Raw genomic sequence first — 21,187 nt, forward strand, 5'->3', positions numbered from 1 at the left:
GAGGTGTTTTCAGAGCCTTTTTAATGGACTATACTTGAGACTATCTTGCATGAACTCCCTTACATACTATCTTCTCCAAAGCAGAGTATATATGGCCTCCGACATCTTCCCTTTCTTCCGCCATCTTGGGAGAATTGAGTCTTACTTCCTGCTCAAAGCTCATTATTCCACATAACCTTTGGATCCTTAATTTCCTGCTTCCCTGAGACTTACAATTACCACCTCTACCCATACTATTCTCAGTTTCGTCCTCCTAGTGAACTTTCTTCCATTGGCCATTCCAACATCTACTCCAAGGCCGTGTGTCCACCACTATACTCACTCATCATTCCTCTCGGCCTCTACAAATCCATTTATCTTAGCCAGTTCTCACCTCCTCCTTCTTACCTTATGCCATACTCTCTTCTCCCCCTACACTGGTTTCCCTTCTCTGTCTTGTCTTGTCCTTCACCACTTAGCTTTTCACCATATTCTGCCATGGATGGCTTCCTCATGACCTTACAAGAGTTGGTCACTTATTCTCCTTAATGGTCCCTCAAGGCAAAACTACCTTACATTTCTTTTGATTCTCCCAAGATTCTTATAAAATCATGGGCAGAGAATTAAAAATACATTGAGTATCAACTCTCGTTGAGTCGATTTGACATCCAAAGCACTGAACACCAGCTCAAATTACTTTACTCAAAATCCCAGAGATGCCTTCAAAATAACTCTTCCTACTTTCACTCATGATGCAACCCCATACTGACCACATTCGATGCAACTGAAAGTTTAAGTCAAAATCAGCATCAGCTTGGGGATTTCAATAGTATTGTAGCCAACTAACAGTGCATGTGGAGGAGGGTATGGGACGCTCGGGAGGGAAAAGCAAGGCAAGGGATCCAGCTCGAATGCAACAGTGATACTTTAATTAAGGAACTTGTGGTGTTTGCCGGATATTCCTGGCACGACAGGGGTAAAATGTCTAAATGGCTCTATTCCTTACAGAATTATAGAATCCAAAAGTTAGTCAGCAACCATCCCTGGGAATATGAGTTGTCTGAATTCATGCAGCAGATGCTCCATATAATGTTAAAGGCACAATATACCTCACCCACAGTCATCTAGATAGAAGCTCTTCTATTTATATTATTTTCCTTTTAATGGTCAAGTAGACCCACGATCAAGTATAAAGATGTAATAAATGTTAGCATCTTGCTTCCCATGCCTCCCTTTCAAAAACTGTTTTATTATACAAAATTTCATTTGTATCTGCAAGTAGAGACCTTAAGTACCCATCACACAACAATATCAACAGTTACTACTTCAAGGTAGGCAGGAATGTTTTACCCGCTATTTTCACTTAAAGCATCGTGCTATATTTTCCTTTAATTTTCTTAGTTCTGTTGGTTTGCACTGGTCTCCAGTTGACTCCCCTCTCTCCCCAGCTTCGTTTTGCTTTGTTCTTTCCAGAGCTCTGCTGTCCTGTCTAAATCCCAAACCAACAAGCAAGCAGTGATTTGCCACAATTACACTTAACTTCTGTTGTAACACAGAACTCAATTTGAAGAGAACATTCCCAAATCAGAGTGCTGAGTAGCTAAATGACAACGTGGAAAAGAAAATCAGTTCCATTTTATAAGGACAACAAATGTTAAGAAACAGTTGGACTGCTGCTATAACACAGACACACACACACACACACACAAAGATACACACAGTCTCCACCAAAGTCAATACACTTATTTTTTTTTAAGATTTTATTTATTTATTTGACAGAGAGAAAGAGAGATCACAAGTAGGCAGAGAGGCAGGCAGAGAGAGAGGAGGAAGCAGTCTCCCCACTGTGCAGAGAGCCCAATGTGGGGCTTGATTCCAGGACCCTAAGATCATGATCTGAGCCAAAGGCAGAGGCTTAACCCACTGAGCCACTCAGGTGCCCCTCAATACACTTATTTTTAAAATTAGTTTTAAAAACTGCCATCCAGTTTTTTATTTCATGATGACATTTTTCAAACTTCTGTATCAAGGCAAAAAAAGGAAGGCGCAGCCCTCTAAATCTCCTTTGGTTAAATTTATCTCCAGCCACTCAAAGAACCCTCTCACACCAGGGCCTCTCACACCCGCATTACCTCTCTACCGCTGCGTGCAGACATTTGTTTGCCTGCTCTCTACCAGACACTGGAGTACGAGGAGAAAAGGAGAAAGACAGGAAGGCCACGAACACCACAGTCACATTTCACCAGGGCCTAACAGCACAAGAAGGAATCTCATGCACTGTTGTCCAAAGAATAAATGAACGTGACGGCAAGAGCACTGGAAGTCAAACCACCAGGCAACAATACTCCACTCCCCTGTCCTCTCTCCAAGTGTGATGGAATCGGGGCGGTGAGGCTCTCACCTTGTGCCGTGCATAATGATCTCAGGGCAACACCACTGCTACTGGGAGCCACTGGAGCGTCCCCACTGGAGTGTCCCCACTGATTGGCTGATGATGCTATGTACTAGCAGGTCTGCCTCCATCAATCTTGAAACACCCCATTTATTGTCTCCTCTGAAATTTCTGTTATGACTCTAAAAAATAAATACGAACCCGAGGCAATACGGACAATCTTTCCAGGAAGCTGTCTATTTCTTCCAAAATCTCATCAGTTCTGCTCAAAAAGAAATCCAAAGGGAGAAATCCATCTCACATATACAGCGTCACACCCAAAAAGCCCACTCGCGACCCTCTCCTAGAAAAAGATGCCTGTTTATTCAAAGTCGCCAGAAAGTGCATCGAAGCCCGAAGCTCAGGATAAGCCTGAGTACCTCCTGTACTTTCCAAGTCAAGAGAGCAGATGTGGTCAAAATCAGAAATATAGCTTTTATTTCTGGGTTGTAATTTTTCTCAGTGTTTGTTTTCCAGAAATAGAACACATCTTCTTCACTCAATAGCCAACGGGAGCAAGAAACAAGTGTTCTGGGGGTGAGAAGCTTTCACGTGAGCTAGGATATCTCAGTGAGACACTGTCGAACTCAGATGATCTGTGACCTTGCGACCCAATCTTAAGATGGGCCTTGTTTGCCAAAGCTGGAGCAAACATTCCCTGGAGACACACATGAAAACAGAAGCTGGGCAGAGAGCAGTGGGGGATTCTGGGGACGGCGGGCCTAGAATGGGTCATGTGGCGGAGAGTCAGGGACTGGAGAGAATGTGCCCCACGTCGGAAGTTATGAGTATTTTTATTTTTATGAAACTTGTTCTAAAAACTTTTTTAGAAGATACACTTGCAATTAATAGGGCCTGTTTTTTAAATGTAGGAATACGATGGAAATGTACTGTGACTTATCAGGTCAGAAGCCAGTGAGGCACACTTCACTTGATCTTATCGGCCACGAAGCCGATGTGAATTTCTATCATCGCAGTTCCACTCACTTTGTTGAAAACTGCACTTTTGTCATTTCTGCTGATTTTGCGAATGCCTCATACTAAAGCTGCTAAGTAACTGGTCACTTGTGGGATTTTATGCCCTGATCAAGGTCATGATCCTCAACGTCTTCTATTGGGAAAAGCATAGTATGAATGTTCTAGGCAACGCAAAGAGTTAGACCTAAAGCAAACAGAAACTGCTTGCTTGGCTCAAATAATTTGACATATTTTTCTGTTTGCCCTCTTGAACTTAGAGCTTGATAAAGCATGTAATTCTCCACCATTAATATCTCTATTAACAGGATAATACTTCTATCTCAGTACTTGACCAAATACGGCATACTCAACAGATTTGGGTTTTTTGTTTGTTTGTTTGGTTGGTTGGTTTTTTTTGGATGAAAATTATTATATTTTTTTCTCTTTTTTTTTTTTTTTTTTTGTTTTAACCACAGGAGAGGAACTTCAGAGTCTTAAACTTGTCCATGTTTAGAAGGTTACAGCTATAGCTACTTTATTCAAACAAATTCATTCTTAGTGATTTAATATCCCCTCACAAGTAACAAACTATTAATGTGACTATTTTCTTTCTTCTCAACCAGCTTCTGATCATATGAAAGAATGACACAGGCAGCAGAAATCAGTAGGGAAGGAAGACGCGACACCCGACAGGAAACCAGGGGGTCTCCTGGCCCAGGCAAAGTAATTAGAACTGCAAAGGGCCAGTGGCATTAATGAGAAGATTGGTATCAGTCTTAAGGACATGGACTCCCAAGGTGGCTATCATTAAACATAAATGAAATCTTAATTATGTAACTGATAATAAGTTTCTAAAATATTGTAAAAGCTTCTCCACAGTCTGAAAAATGTCTGTACTCTTGTAAAAAAGTGAATCATGTAGGAGTAACACGGAACTGGAGCCAACACTTTCTTTCCCTCTTTGCAAACGGATCCCGTAGTTTCCCCTCCCTTCTCTACAATCTCTTCAGTGTTGTATTTTCGACTCATCTACCAGGCTCACTGACGAGCACTCATAAATTCACTCCCGGGACTCACAATCCTGTGCGGCAGAAGCTGTGGTCCCCATTTCACAAACGAGGAAATGAGACAAACAGCTTAAAAAATCTCCCCCAAATCATGCAAGCTTCTAAGAATCAGCCCCCAAATCGAAATTCAGGTGTGCTGTCTCCAGCACCTGCATTGGGAAATGCCAAGATACAATCCAACCATCAATTTTATCACAGTATTAATGTTCTCATTTTGGGTGGTGGTAAAATACACACAGAAAATTTGCCACTTTTACCATTCTTAAGCATATAGTTCAGTGGCATTACTCGTATTACAGAAAGAACAATTTTCTATCTTCTTCTCTCAATATTTTAGTGGCATTCTTTAGATTTTATTTGTTCCAAATGTATTAAAACCATGGTATATATCAATGTGTTCAGGGAAAGGGCAGATCCGCCACGCCATCCGTTTTTGAGACGGATGCCTAGAAAGGGGCTTCACTGTTCCGGGAAGAAGAACGCCATTGGAAGCCCAATTCTACAGCTTCCCTCACACTCTAGAACTGACATGATCCCCACAGATCACTAGATGGCACTTCCTATCAGATACTGCAGACCTCCGCCTCGCTGCCTTTGGAGGTTCTATTCACTCTGCTTCCTATCTGAATTGCTCTTGGTCCTTTTACAGTAAATTTTCCAATAGTACTGAGAAAGCATCTATTATGTGCAAGGTTCTTTCCTTTACAGGACTATTTGTTCTAGGTCACAGCAGGTCAGCCAAGAAAGCAAGTCCACCTTCAGAGGCAAAATCAGGTGGTGGGCTGGAGCCCATGAAATGTACACTAACATTATCCTTAAAGGGAACTGGGATGCATTAAGGGATAAAAATCACAGCGAACCTGCTGCCCTTTACTTTTTTGTTGTTGTTGCTCTAATCAGCTACTCTATGTTCTAAATTTTGGAATAAGCCACAAGAGATTCAGAGCGCAGGATCTGTAATGTGCCATTATCTACCATTTGACTCTGAAGCCATTTGACGAGTGTTTCCGCTGTTGAATCTGGGATCTGGCCTCTCAAACCTTCCTTCTCATCTGTGTCCATCACCTCCAACAAGCCACGCAGGTCTTCCACAAGGTGCAGAGCTCGCAGGCTTCCCATGAATCCCGGGGAGGTGGGAGACTGGCAATCAAAAATTCCATTGGAATATTCCAGGGCCTTAGAACCTAAGTTAAAAAAAAAAATCACAGAGAGAACAACAGAGTTTATATTACATAATGTCCTAAAGCTGAGGGTGGCAAGCAAGTCCAGTCACAGTGAGGAATAATCAAAATAAGCAAAAAGGAAAAGAAAATAAAGGAGTCATGCGAATCTCTCCAAGTCATAGTGATTTGGTGCAAAAATAAAATCCATATAATTGATGGTAAATATCAATCACCAAATACCTAACAGGGACGTCAACTGTGTATTACGGTAAGAATATAATGAATGGACTTTGGTGAAAGATGTGCTGACCTCATGGAAAGAAGGGCTAAGAAGGTAGCAGATCAGTGTGGATAGAGCCAAGTACTCCCAAAAATATAAATTTAGGTACCATAAGATTTTGAGAAATTCCCTGGAAAAGAAGTTGCACAATTTGGTGGAAACTGCATAGCATAATGTCAAGGGTAATAGGACCGGCTTCCGGTTAATTTACCAGAATTTAATCTTTGGAGAATTTCAATGAATTACATGTATACATTTGTGTATGTACACGAGTGTGTGTGTGTTAACATTTTCTCCCATGATTTTGTTTGCAGCCTAGCATCAAAAACTCTTGCTAATATCAGCTTCAAAAAATAGTTTTACAGCCTTTCTTTCCCTATTACTTCTAAGGGAAAGCGTTTTATGGCTTGAATGTACATAACTAACCCATTGCCTGCTCAGAAATCACTCATATATACCTCTTCATCTCTTTGATTTTTATTTTCTGGTCTATCAAATATACATATTAATTATAAGTACTAACTTTAAGTGTCAATAATTATGATATTTTGACTACCACCTCATTAATCTGAGGGTCTTATAAAGGGAAGAAAAGTGCGAACCAATGTGTAAATTCTCTCTCCAGTTGCCACACAGCTTGATCAATTCCAACCATAGGGAGAGGCATTTTCTTTCAGTTAGTCCTTTCCACTGACCTTCCGAAGAACTAGACCAAATGATGAGGACCAAAATCTGCCAAACTGTAATAATGGTAACCACTGATATGCTAGGCCCAATGTTAAATACTTCCCATGATCTTCCCCTCAGGAACCATGTAAGGCTGAGAGGAAAATCCAGAAAAATAGAAATTGAGGAGAGTATGTCCGGGAAAGGGAGGAACAGTCGAGCATTTTAAAAACAAAACAGGCTATCGTGTCCTATTCCAGTAGTTTAAAGCACTACCATCACCTGATAATACTATTCACAATAGATGTACCCACAATAACCTTCTATTCTTTTAAGTCTCCATCACAAAACAAGGTGAGGGATAGGGGAGAAATGCGTATTTAGAAAAACTCCTCAAATATTTGCAATCACATCTCTCTCTACCTTAGGTGGAGAGCTACTGATAGTAATTTGAGAACATAAAGCCAGGTCCTACCCACAAAGCTCCTGACTGCGTCAGTGTGAGCTGGGACCCAGGAAGTCTTGATTTTCTGAATAACTCTAATGTTGGTCCTGAAGCCCTGCCAGGGCTAAGGAACAAATATACTCATCTAGTAGAATATGTAAAACGTCAGTCCTCAACTACTGTCCAGAAACATCACTTGTCTTGACTACGGAGTTCCACTAAGAGTTTGAGGTTATAACCTCTGTTAACAGCCTAGGATCTGGCTCTGGTTATGTTTTCTGAAACTGTGACACAGGAAGTCCAATCTCTTTTCCACGTAATAGTCCTTCAACTGTGTGAAAGTATCTCTCATGCCCTGAGCAAGAAAATACTTTCCCAGGTTACACTTAACCAGTTCCTTCCTTACCAGATGAAGTTGTTTCTTCGCCTTCACGGTCACCTCCTCTTAAGTTTTACCAATAACCTCTCTGAAACAGATATTCCAAGAACTAAACACAGTACACAAGATGTGGTCTAATCTACAAAGGAGGTCAAATTAAAATGTGGTCTCGGGATATACAAGTAGAACAAAGGAGGCCAAGCTTTGACTTGCCATGGCATTCAAGGGAAGAACCTCTGACAATGAAAACACCTGTGGTTTCTTCAAACCACTGAAACAGAGGAGGGTCAAATTTATGACCAGAAAAGATAAGCAACAGGGGCTAGGTAGCTAGAATGGAGGAGCAGTGATGCTACCCACATCTCGACCCTGACCATCAGACCATCAGATGGAGGACAACCCCAGCCACTGGCCCCTTCAACCTTTCTTCATGACCATGGGTTCCTAAATACATAAAGGTACTTCTCCTGTGACAAAACGCAGAATGTGACATGAGACCTTAAGGAGCCACTATCCCTAGGAGAGCACAAGCTTCTGAAAGGGTTTACCTACTGTTCAGTCCCTCTGGTCATGATGAGAAAACAAGCAGGCATGATCTACACTGTTTTTGCTCTACTTCCATAACAGAGAATCACTCAAGATTCATAATAAGGGAGGAATACCAACAGATCTGTGTTTCAGAAAGAAAATTCTGGTGGTCTAGAGAATGAGGAACTATAGCGGAAAAGCAAGAGTGTTAAGAACATCAAGGGAGGGGCTTGCCAGGACAAAGCAAGGCAGAGCACAGACAGGACAGATTTCAGAGGGGAAAAAAAGGAATGGCTAAGGGGCACGTGGGTGGCTCAGTCATTAAGCGTTTGCCTTTGGCTCAGGTCATGAACCCAGAGTCCTGGGATCAAGCCCCACATCGGGCTCCCTGCTGAGCGGGAAGCCTGTTTCTCCCTCTCCCACTCCCCTGCTTGTGTTCCTTCTCTCAATTAAAAAAAAAAAAAAAAAAAGGAATAGCTGAATTTAAGATTTTACTTATTTGACAGACAGAGATCACAAGTAGGCAGAGAGGCAGGCAGAGAGAGAGAGGAGGAAGCAGGCTCCCCTCGGAGCAGAGAGCCTGATGTGGGACTCCATCCCAGGACCCTGAGATCATGACCTGAGCCGAAGGCAGAGGCTTAACCCACTGAGCCACCCAGGTGCCTGGAATAGCTGAATTTTTAAAGGAGAAAGAAGTGACAGAACTTGACTAAGCAGGGGCTCTGAGGGACAAAGGTCTAGTGTGACTTAAATTTCTAGGTAGAAAACTGTGTGGATGGACGATTATGAAACTAGATAAGATAAAGACTACTAGAGAGGCTTCTGAGAAAAGAAAATGACCTCAAAGCTTTCTGTGATGACATGGATATGCATATAGGCTATTTCAAAGGAGGTATCTGATTGGCAGTTAGAGACCCAAAGCTTAGCAGAGAATTGAGAAAGTAAATAGAAGGGAGAGTTACTGGTGGCAAAATAAATGTCGAATTCAAGGGACTAGATCAGAATATCCATGGATCCTAGGTAGAGCAGTATCTCTCAAAGTGTGACCTGCAGCTACTACCTGCACCGAAATCCCATGAGATGTACTTTCTTTCTTTCTTTTTTCTTTTTTTTTTTTTTTTTTTTTTGGTGGGCAGCAAAGCAAGGTTTATTAGGAGTACAGTAAAGTACAGATAGTACAAAGCTTCCGAGGAGGAGGAGAACCCGAGAGGGTTGCCCGAGATGTACTTTCTTTCTCCTTGAGTCAGAACCACAGTATGGAAATGGAATTAGACATTTTCAAACAAAGTTTGAGAATAATACTGGTATAAAATGGAGAAGAGGGGCTAACGTGAAACCACGAGGAATCTAAAGGCAACCAATAAATGAAAATAAAGTGGAAAAGGTAATAAAAGAGTTGGAATGAAAAAGCCAAAAGTGCAGAGTAAATTTCATGATTCCATCTTTCAGAGGACGCAGATTACCTGCTATAAGCCCATCCATCTGCTCCAACGCCGCCGCCAACATATCACTTGCGTCACTCATCATTTTGTGTTTGTCAAGCGCAAATTCCAACCTAGATCTGAAAAAACAGTGATGTTACCATTATATCCTTTTAAATGACACATGCTTCCCAGCAGGTGTGACAGCTCAAGGCCAAATTACAACCCCACTTAGACGTCAGCTAGGGAGAGAAATTTTCTGAACTGGCAGAGCTGAATTACCTCAGTCACTTAACACGCTGTGGCCAACCGTCTACCGAACTGCAAGACCACACACTCCACCAGTTAATAAAATGAGTTTCAGTTCTTGCACGCAAGGTGTTGAAAGTCCAGTAGAACGGTTTCCATGATGCCCTCTACAGAACTCGAGGCCTCTGTGGAGGGCACCAGGGATGGCTATGGAAACTTCCTGAGGGCCATGAAGAATGCTCAGTAGAGGAGATTTCTTTCTTCCTGCACTAGCCCCACCCAATTTCTGCTCTTTCAGTTTGCCTTTGTTTCTGTTTTGTTTTGTTTTCTGTAGATGGATTTACCACAGGACTTGTCAAAAGGGTTTACTAGCAAACACACTGAACACACACACACAACCACTGGTATTTTGTAATACAACAACAACTACCATGTACAAGTGTCTATAGTGGTCCTTATACATAGACACAAATTATTCATAAGCCCTAATCATGACAACAACCCAATAAAATGGATACATTTGTCTCCATTAGATAGGTGATATCAATGATGTTTGTTGATTTTTGTACAGAAACACAGCAAATAAACATATAGTAAAGACCAGGTTTTAACCTAGCTCTGTCTGACTTCCACTGTGATACATATTAAATTTCTGTTTATCTCATCTTATCTGAAAAATAGGCATATGCTGAAATTATGACATAATCTACTCATTCTTTCATCTGTTAAAAAAATATATTGGAATTATTCTTGCAAAAAGTTTAATTATGAGCAAGAAAAAGTCAAGACTATGTGATTTCCAATATTAATTAATGCGCTTCAAATACCAGACTAAACATCCATGTGAATTCTCCCAAAAGGCCTAAATAGGGCCCTAGCTACTTTGCAGATACTGTGGTATAGCAAATGTCTGGGAAATAAAGGATACACTGTTTAAAAGAAAACTTTGCCCACTGTTTCCAAGCAGCCAGATCTCACCACTTTATTTTTATGAACATATTTACAGTTCTGATAAACAGCTTCTTGGATCAATTTTCTACTCTGCATTCATTCTGATAAAATGCCCTATCATCGTGAAGCATTGCTTTGATTTCATAGTTTTTAGAGATTTCGTTACAGATTTCTCAGAACTTGACTCAACTTCAGAAGTTGTAAAGTATCACTACCATTTTATGTAGAAAAACTATAGCACAAAAGTACTCAAGGCAGGTGTTTCAATCACCCAGCAATTAGGAGTTAACAAAGCAAGGTTATGAACTTAGCGAGTTCTCAAATATTTACTTGCACAGTCCAGGGAGGTGGGGAGCAAATTTAATAGTCACAGTTCAGGATGAAAACTCAAAATTCAGTGACAACTGAGAACATAGAGGTTTAAGAGGAAGACCATGCAGTCCCTGAATTTCATGTAATTAAGTGGCTTGCATTCCCTGTCATTTTTAAAAGTAGCACTTCCAAGAGCTCCAGATACTACAATAAACATAAAAATAACACAAAGAAATTCAAGCCAGGCTCAGCTATAACGATGGCTAATAAAACAAAGTAATGCTCATATTAGAAAAACTCTCACCACCTCACTGAATTAGAAAAACAAATATTCATCTTTGTTAGCAACTGTATTTATGTGCAGCATGAACACTTTTCACAGACAACAGATAGTTATGTATTTCTTCTCTGTTCCGTTCAACGAGCCTTTCAAATGCTCTGACACGGAGGTATGAGAACCTAGACCATGGTTTTCAGAGTGGTGAAGAACCAGTGGTTTTTTAAATTTCCAATCACTTGTTTAATAAGTGACAATATTAAATTGCAATAAGTAGGGGCGCCTGGGTGGCTCAGTTGGTTAAGCGACTGCCCTTAGCTCAGGTCATGATCCTGGAGTCCCAGGATCGAGTCCCACATCCGGCTCCCTGCTCTGCAAGGAGTCTGCTTCTCTCATTGACCCTCCCCCTGGTCATGCCCGCTCTCATTCTCTCTCTCAAGTAAATAAACAAGTAAAATCTTTCTAAAAAAGAAAAATTAAAATAAATAAATTGCAATAAATGTTTATGGATGCTTATCTCAATCTCTATACTTATCATGTAACAGCCTGCATGTAATAGTTAAACAGTCAATAAAAAAGGTATTTAATACTGTAAATGAGGTAGGTGCTAAAGGGGAAAAATGGAGCAGGAAAAGGGGGTCAAGAGTATAGAAGGGTTTACAAACTAAATGGGGTAGGTCCGGGAGAATGATGGATTCAAAGGCCTATGATCTCTAATAAATTAAAAATAGTATAGGTGGTCTGCTTCAGTGGTAGTCAAAGGATAGAATTCCTACAAACTGATTTTAAAAAGGGAGAAGTGAGGACATGAACAGATATATAATAGAAATTATCTCCAGCCAATAAACACTTAGAGGCTTAATGTCATTAATACAAGAAATTTTAGGGGCGCCTTGGTGGCTCAGTGGGTTAAAGCCTCTGCCTTCAGCTCAGGTCATGATCCCAGGGTCCTAGGATCGAGCCCTGCATGGAGCTCTCTGCTCAGCAGGGAGCCTGCTTCCACCTCTCTCTCTGCCTGCCTCTCTGCCTACTTGTGATCTCTAATAAATAAATAAAATCTTTAAAAAATATATATTTAAAAAATATACAAGAAATTTTAGACAACAATGTGATATCATTTTATACTTAGTCAACGGGAGGGGAAAAAGCTGACATTACCAAGTATTACAGAGGATATGGATTCACAAAATCTCTTACACAGTGGCGGTGGAAATGTAAAATGGCTTAACCACTTGGAATAACAGTTTCGCATTGTCATCTAAACTTCAACATATTCATTTTTGCGATAACAGTATTTACTCCAAGGTACATAATCACGAACACACACAAATGTTCATGGTAGGACTCTTTGCAAGGCCAAAAACGTGAATACAAACCAAATGTCCAACACAAGAGACGAATAAACTGGTATATTTACACAATGGAATTACATACAGTTGTCAAAGCTAACTAAAGCAATACACGTGTGGCGTGAATAAATCTATGCAGTATAACAGCAAATAAAAATAAGTCTCCAATAAATTCAGTGAGACTTTTAGGAGCTAAAACAATATAAATTTAAATATATTTTAGAAATACACGTAAGATTCAACAAAACTATAAATGCAAACAAAAAAGAGGAATTAGTAACATGAAATTCAGGATATGGTACCTCAAGTCAGGGATATGGGGGGACAGACTGAGAGGAAGAGTTACATAGTTAAATAAAGGTTACTGTTCAAGTTTTTGAGTTAGGTAATGGGTTCAGAAGAGTGCTTAGTTTATTAAACATGACAAAATGAGAATTCCACTTCAGATAATGGTGGAGTAGATTAATTAGACAAACTACCCCACAAATAGCAATACAAAGCACTGGATAAAATATAAAAATGGTTTTGAAGAAACTGGAGAGTGAGCAAAAGCTGGTAGAAACTGGAGGGAATTCAGCACTTGAGTAAAGGGAACCATAATGAGTGAGATTCATTTTTACACCTCTTTTATCTGTGGGCACTTCCCAGTCCATTGGATGGAGAGTAGCTAGGATCATGAAGACTATCAAAATCTTATTGGCTCAAAGGGAAGAAAGGGGTAAACCTCTTACATTATACACAAAGATGTTTAATACTAATTCATGGTAGACAGTGACAAGTTAAGAATATACAATGCAATCCATTAAGATTCCAAAATAGAGAGATATTAGTAAAAAGCCAATTAGGTTAATGAAATGAATTACTAATAAAATCCTCAATCCAAAAGAAGGCAATAATGGAACAATGAGGAGATGGGAGAAACAGAAATCAAATGGCACGATGGTAGATTTAAATTCATATAATTATATTAAATATAAACAGAATGAACACTATTAAAAGCCAGAGATTGTCAGACTAGATAAAACAAACAAAAACCACTAACAATATACTGTTAACAGAGCTATACTTTAAATATAAAGAAACAGAAAATAAAAGGATGCAAAATGAAATACCATATACACAGTAAGCCCAAGGCATGGCTTTATCAATATAAGAAAAATGTCTTTCAACTGAGAAGTATTACCAGAAAGAGATAGAGTTTATAACAATGATCAACTCATCAGGAAGTCATAACAACTGCAATTTTTTTTTTTCTTAAAGATTTTATTTATTTATTTGACAAAGAGAGATCACAAGTAGGCAGAGAGGCAGGCAGAGAGAGAGAGAGGAGGAAGCAGGCTCCCTGCCGAGTAGAGAGCCCGATGAGGGGCTCGATCCCAGGAGGGATCATGACCAGAGCCGAAGGCAGAGGCTTGAACCCACTGAGCCACCCAGGTGCCCCAACAACTGCAAATGTTTTTTCAACTAATAACAGAGCTTCCAAATATATAAAGTAAAATCCACCACAATTAAAGGAGAATCACGTAAGTCATTTATATTTGATGTAATTTTTGATATGGTTAGATTTAAGTGTATGGTCCTGTCCTTTTTCTGGTTTTGTTTTGTCCCACCAATCATTTTCAACCCTCTTTCAGGAGAGCAAAGGCAGATACAAGGTAGGAAAAAAAATAATCAGCAATAACACAGAAGATTTGAACAGCATCAATCATCCTGATCTAATTTGATTTATATAAGGAAAGACCCAAATGCAGGACATACATACTTTTCAAGTCCACATGTTATATTCCTCAAGATATTCCACATCCAAAAGGCAACAAAGTCTCAATAAATTCCAAATGGACTTCAAAGGACTACACAGAGGAGTAAAAACAGCAAACTGAAGTGGTAAAGTACTAATGTTAAAATAGAATTTCCATGTTTGTTAAAATTCTGACTTGCCCATTGGCTTGAGTTACTTCAGAGGCAGCTTAATTTAACGAGCATCTGTGTTGATAAAACTATGTCAACTTTCATGGCTGGATCGAAGTATTTTTAAAAATAGAAAGGCAAAATGGAAAGGCTTCAGAAAATCCTATGCTCTAAAAAGATTTTCCTATATCTCAAAACCATTTCTGAGAGGAAGATTCCCCTGGAATCCTTACATACTCAATACAGTATTACTCCAAATACACTGAGAGGAATGTTACTCCACATTAAAAAAGACTGAACTGCTGACACATGCAACATTATGCTGAGCAAAAGAAGCCAGACTTAAACAACAATGTACTATATAATTCCTTTTGTCTGAATCAAGAACAGGCAATCTATAGTGATAGAAAATAGGAAACGGTTTTGCAGGAAGTGGCAAATGATCCCGGAGGACCTCCTGTTCCATATGCTGATTGAGTAGTTGGTTACACAAGTTTATACATTTGTCAAAACTCATCAAACTATACACTTCAGATGTGTGCATTTCACTGTGTATATACTTCATCTGAAATTTTTAAAAAATTAGGAATGAAGATTATTAATTAAAACTAAAATTGTAGTTTTAAGATAAACTACATAAAGTGGATTAATATAAGTAGGAAATGCACGGACTTGTAATGACGTTACAAATCAAGGATAATGAATAATTACCAATTATAGACTTGAGGTCCAAAATAAAAGACTCAGAATATCCAAGTCCCTTTGTTCTAATTCTTTGTTTACCCAGAAACCTCCTGATTATAACTCGGTCTTCTGGGTACACAAAATCATTTAGAAAATTAAACCTTCAACAGCCAATAATTCTCATACGATAGCAAATTCATTTCTGAATTCTAAATGGTTAATAATTTGCTACTTTGAATGACTTGCTGAAGGGAAAAAGTACCAGAAAATACAACTACCACAACAAACGAGTGGGGTTTGGGTTTAAGGTCATAGCTCAAACTCGAGAAAACCCTATTTGTTGGGTAATTTAAACAGAGATCAGCTCTGTTTGCAGGAGTCCTCAGTCTGGCGGTTTCCTATTCCAATGGCTCAGTAAAACTAAGTTTAGAGAAGTCTTAGAAAAGCTATCTCCTGGGAATAACATTCATATATCATATATTAAAGGAAAAAAGAAAGACTCAACAGAAGTATGTTTTGGGTACATTTCAAGTTTGGTCAAGACTCATTTAGAGTAGATTTGAACAGGATAAAATATTAAGGAAAGTTCCAACAATGGGCGTGGTAGCTAAAGGGTTGGCAGAAAACCACAGTTTTTTCCTGGGTTGCTAACTGAGTGATGTTTTTGGGCAGGCTAGCTGCCCAGTCTCTCTGTGAAGAAAGAAAGGAAAAAAAAAAAAAAAAAAAGACTAAGAAAACTAGTAAGTTTGTTCTAAACCTGGGCAAAAACGACATCTGTCCTAGCTTTCCCAGCTTTCCTTAACTAAAATGTTTAGTTTGAAAGAGAACTTCTAACTTCATACCTAGAAACAGATACAACTCACTTAAAAGAAGAAATATCTCTATCTGAGAGAATGTTTACAAACATTCCACCAGACTGGTAGTGCCATATTATTATGTGGTCATTATGAAAACAATGTATTTTCACATAAATTACCCACAGACTTCTCATCAATCCCCCCCCCCCAAGACACTCACTGATTCCCAATGCATGCAGCAATAAAGTCTTAGCAAAGATAACATGACTTTAAAATTGTAAAGAGCAAAGGAGAGGAGTTGGAACTATCAGTGGTTCTCAAGGTGTGGCTCCTGGATCAGCAGCAGCATCACCTGGAAGCGAGATAGCAGGCAAATCCTTGGGCTCCACCAAAACTTACTGAATGAGAAACTCTAGGGCAGGGCCCAGCAATCTGGGTTTTTACAAGCTGTCCAGATGATCCTGCTGTGCACTCAATCACTGTGCTAGAGCATAAAAGGCCATCTTTCCTCTTAGGACAACAAGCTCCACCCAAGACGAGGTTGGAACTGGTTACCAAGGTAAACAAGGATAGAACTCCTCTCCCCAGTCACTGCTTCTTTTGATCCCAAAATAACAGCTCTGAATAAGCAATTCAGGTTTCAACCGGAAAACTCTTTCCCTTTAAACTTCAACTACTAAGTCCTTATGTCCACAACATTTTCTGATTCTGACGCAATGCTCCCTGCTTTCTGGTTCTCTGCTATGTATCTGTCATCACATACTTTCTCCTCTCTACTCTATTAGTTCAAATCCTTTTCATCTCCAATCCACTCTAACATCCCTAGAAAATTAATTCAGAATCACTTGAAAAGACAACATGGTAAGAAGTGGAGGTCAAGGTGCATGGGAAGTGGGTGAAAACAGGAGAGACCAGGCTACTGGCAGCAGGGGTGATACCTGATGTTACAACATACATTTTTAAATCTGTCAAACTATAAAGTAGGTGCAATATTGATGATAGAATTGAAAGTATGAACACTATTTGATGATATTAGGGAATTATTTTAATTTTTAAGTTATAATAGTTATTTTTTAAGAGTTTTTTTTTAAGATTGCTAGCAAAATACTCCCTGATAAAAATGATACATCTGTAATTTGCTTTAAGACAATAAAGGGGAAGGGAATAAGAGTAACGATATAGATGAAACAAGATTAGCCACGATTTGATCATTGTTGAAGGTGGGTGATAAGTATGTGTGGTAATATTAGACTATTCTTTATACACTTTTATATATTTGAGATTTTCAATAATCAAATATTTAAATTCCTTCATCCGTATCTTTAGACAGTAGGATTTTCAAACACCCTTGAACTTGGTATGTTGTCTTAGATATTCTATTTTTCTATCATGACCTCAAGCACAACGAGGGCTCACCAAATATTTACAAAGCCAATAAGAAAATACTTATTTTAACCACCTGCAAAAACAAAAACACAGTCAGAAACAGCCTCTCACAGACAGAGAATTTGTAAGGCAGAGCATAAAAGAGGAAGTATTAATGACTGCACCTTAGTGAAAGTTACTTCTCTTGCTCCCTAAAATGAGGCCCCACAAAAGATGGTGGGGCAAAGTTGGCAAGTACTCAGATAAATGAAACAGCCAGGGAAAACAGGACAGGATAAAAGGAAATGAGCTTCTCAGCTCAATGCTATTAATATTTAGGAATGATAACCTTAAGGGAATTGATAAAAAGGTGCATAGAATAAGCCAAGATCGTTTACTTCTTGAATAAAAGGATGCTGCTGCTATTTGAAAAATGGGCTGTATTAAGTATCAGTAAATCTGAAGATCTTGTGAGAAAGTGAAAGAATTCCCATTTCTCCTTATCTATTATTATTAGCTATTATGACTGCAAAAAGTTACGAATTTGTCCAAGGTCACTCAAGAAGTAAGATCTGAGCCCCAAACCCATGTTGTTCTCAATAGGGATTTATCAGCCAGCCAGTCAGCCCTGACCAGCATCACCAACCTTGACCCTTCTCATGAGCTTCTACCCAACTTAACTACTACTTCCAAGGGACCCATCCCTGCCTGTCTTGCCGTACAACAGATCCTTTCTCTGAAAGAAGATCCTTCCCTTCTTTCCTCTGTGTGGTCATGAGAGCTGCTCCTTCTCTGTCTGGACCACCCTCAGATGCCCTGGGACACTTCCTTTTTTAAAACAATAATTTTATCTAAATTTAATTAACATATAGTATATTATTATATACTATAACATACCCGTATATATAGTATATTATTAGTTTCAGAGGTAGAACATGTTGATTCAGTTGCAAATAACACCCAGAGCTCATTCCATCAAGTGCCTTCCTTAATGCCCATCACCCAGTGACCTCATCCCCCCGCCAGGACACTTACTTTCAAGACTCAGCTCAGGCATCCTTGCCGCCCAGCCTTCTTGCCCCTCTCTTAGAGTGCCCTGGGCCTGAGTCCAGGAGAGCCCTAATTTTGTAGTATGTGTCTCCTTGACTAAGCTGTGAGCTCTGTGACAATGGGAGACTTGTGACGTCCGCATTCTCCGTATCTCATGGGGTAGACAGCATGCTTGCAGCACAGCTGTGTTTCAGGGGCTCCTCAAACAGGCACATCTTTGTCAGAAGGATTCTAGCTCCCAGATTCCTATATATATTCCTTATATATAGAATATATATTCATATGGAATAGTATGACCTTCTTCTCAGCTGCATATGTCAAAAACTGGTCTCTTCACCCTGATTTTTAAGATAACTTGGGATGAAAGAGACTGTTGCTCTCACCTACAATCTTAAATATAAATTTTCACACTCTTCAAAATGCAGGTGAACCAAATCCATTGTGATGATGTTATTTATAGGAGTTTGCAAACTTAGTTCCCAATAGAATGGAGGAGTATTAGGGGGTCTTGAGCAGGTTTTAACTTCTGATTTTTCCATGTACTCTAACCCTAACCCCCACCCATCTCTTCTTTTTAGCTCTTAGAAACCTGGGAACTCCCATGTCTCCCAGTTTCCTGCCAGGTCTACCAACCTAGCTTGAACTGGTAAGAGGTCAGCAGTTCTGGAATCTGTAAGACCCAGACTGTGGCCTACAGAGGGCGGGGTGGGTCCCCGCTACTCAAAGCTCTAAAAGGAAGGGAAAAGGAAGGGAAAGGACAAGTCATCTTCTATACAAACATCTATACATCTTCTATACGAACCCCCTAAAGGAGTACTTGATCAGCTGGGGGTCATGACGATCAGAAGGCAGTGAAATAAATTTAGCAGACTGCAAGGCAATGTGTATTTGAACAAAACAAAAATATCAGAGAGTCTCGCGGACGAGAAGGTTAAGAACTGTTTTGTGAAACTTTTAATTCACTTAGATATACACACACATCTACATGCAATAAATAGTGACTGAAGGCCTACCACGTGCCAGGTATGGGAGACAGAACAGTGAAAAAGAAAAGGAAAAAGAAGAAAAATATCTCTGCCCTTAGGTAGCTGACATTCCTGAGGTTTCAATGTGGTGGGGAGGTGGGTGGTAGGGGAAGGCATCCATATGTATTGCATCTTGATGTGAGAAAGTATATTTTTTAAAGGATTTTTTATTTATCTGAGAGAAGGGGAGAGGGAGTGGGAGAGAGAGAGAAAGAGAGAGGGAGCGCACAAGCTGGGGAGGGGCAGAGGGAGAAGCAGCCTCCATGCTGAGCAAGGAGCCTGACCTGGGAGTCGATCCCAGGACCCTGGGATCATGACCTGAGCCAAAGGCAGACGTTTAACCAACTGAGCCACCCAGGCACCCCAAGAAAGTGTTCCCACACTAGGTCAATCCATTTGAGAAACATTGCTCTAAAGTAGTGTGGCTTAAAATGTGGTCTGTGGGGGTGCCTAGGTGGCTCAGTCAGCTGAGCATCCGCCTTCAGCTCAGGTGGTGGTCTCTGGGTCCTGGGATAGAGCCCCAAGTCCCAGGTCGGGTTTCCTGTTCAGTGGGGAGTCGCATCTCTCTCTATTGCTTTCTCTCTCTCCCTCTGACTCTCCCCACCACTCTTTCTCTCCCCTCTGTCTCTCTCAGATAAACAAAAACTTTAAAAGTAAAAACAATTTTAAAAAACAAAATAAATAAAATATGGTCTGTGAACTGGTTCACTATTACTGGTCTACTATGAGTGAAGTATAGAAATTATTCAGAAAACTTGACAGTAACTTGGTCTTATCATGATATCCAATTAATGATCATGTTGCTGGCCTGCCCAATTTTTTAAAATTGGATTTTACAGAAAGAATCAATCCATGATGAACTGGAAACAAGGCAGGACAAAAAATCTGGGCCTTTACCAGAGGTGGCTGCAGAAAGCACCACTCTGGAGGACACGGGGAGCAGGTGTCTTGGGAGCGTGAACACGGCACTTTGACTGGAGGCTGCAGCCGTGGGTCACAGACAGAGAGGAGACAACACAGGAGGCAGGAGAACCCGAACACCTAGGGAGTACGGTTCAGGTTCTCTCTGCACACATGTCCCATGGTGAAAATAGTTAAACAGCAAGTGGAAAACCGTTAGCGCTGACAGTGACATATGATTAAAATCAGAAGAAGTGAAATAAGAAACATTTTGCTTACATAAAATTTCTACCAGTGGCAGTCATATATTTCAACTTAAACGTCTAGTTACAATGCATCACAGCAGCAGAACACATAATTTCCGATCCACTGTGTTTTCATTATAGCAATCAAGTCTATGCGGTTCATGCTAACATGTCATATTCTGTCACTCATTCAACATGGCCAACATTGTACTGTACTTAAAAATGGAAGGATCCCGCCGGCATACCAAATTGATTGGGAAGAGTGGTAAAAATTATGTGCCAGGCAACAGTTTTGTGGTAAAATAAGACTCTAGCGTAATTCTTAAAAACTAAACTGTCCAGCGGATAATTTCTGTTGGTTTCTGTTTCGATGAGGAGTTAGTCACAGCACTGGCTGTTCAGTAAGTGGAATGCCCACTTGTTCACTAATAGCATATATGCTTCTGGCCATTATCAGTGGTACAGATATGTGTCCTCGGCTGCTGGAGGAAAAAGAACATCAAAACCAGAGACCTGAAATGACACCGTTGAAAGTACAAAATATATTCTTAACATCATTATGCACTATGAAAATATTAAAAAGACCTATGGAAATTTTGTACAGTTAATGAAGGCTGAGTATTAATGGGTAATACAGTGCTTTGCAAACTACTTCTATTTCAGTTCTGTAAGACCCAGTGCAGCACTAATTGCTGCAGTGGGAGATGTCTTAGGGGAAGTATAAAGAGAATGAATCAGGAAAGCAAGATGAAGAATTAT

The 21,187-nt window shown here is 39.9% G+C and overlaps 1 protein-coding gene across 13 annotated transcripts in view; it reads right to left on the minus strand.

Annotated features, from left to right (window-relative positions):
• PPFIBP1 (PPFIA binding protein 1) overlaps nucleotides 1–21,187 on the minus strand; it is a 174,030-nt gene that overhangs the window by 47,818 nt on the left and 105,025 nt on the right. For all 13 annotated transcript variants that reach the window (XM_044228753.1, XM_044228752.1, XM_044228754.1 and 10 more), the window contains 2 exons: nucleotides 9,359–9,456; nucleotides 5,410–5,618 (listed from right to left, as the gene is read on the minus strand). In XM_044228753.1, the coding sequence (XP_044084688.1) occupies nucleotides 5,410–5,618; nucleotides 9,359–9,422 (273 nt within the window). In that variant the 5' untranslated portion in view covers nucleotides 9,423–9,456. The remainder of the gene's footprint in view (nucleotides 1–5,409; nucleotides 5,619–9,358; nucleotides 9,457–21,187) is intronic.

The sequence above is a fragment of the Neovison vison genome, chromosome 12 (assembly GCF_020171115.1).
Source record: "Neovison vison isolate M4711 chromosome 12, ASM_NN_V1, whole genome shotgun sequence".
Lineage (NCBI taxonomy): Eukaryota > Metazoa > Chordata > Mammalia > Carnivora > Mustelidae > Neogale > Neogale vison.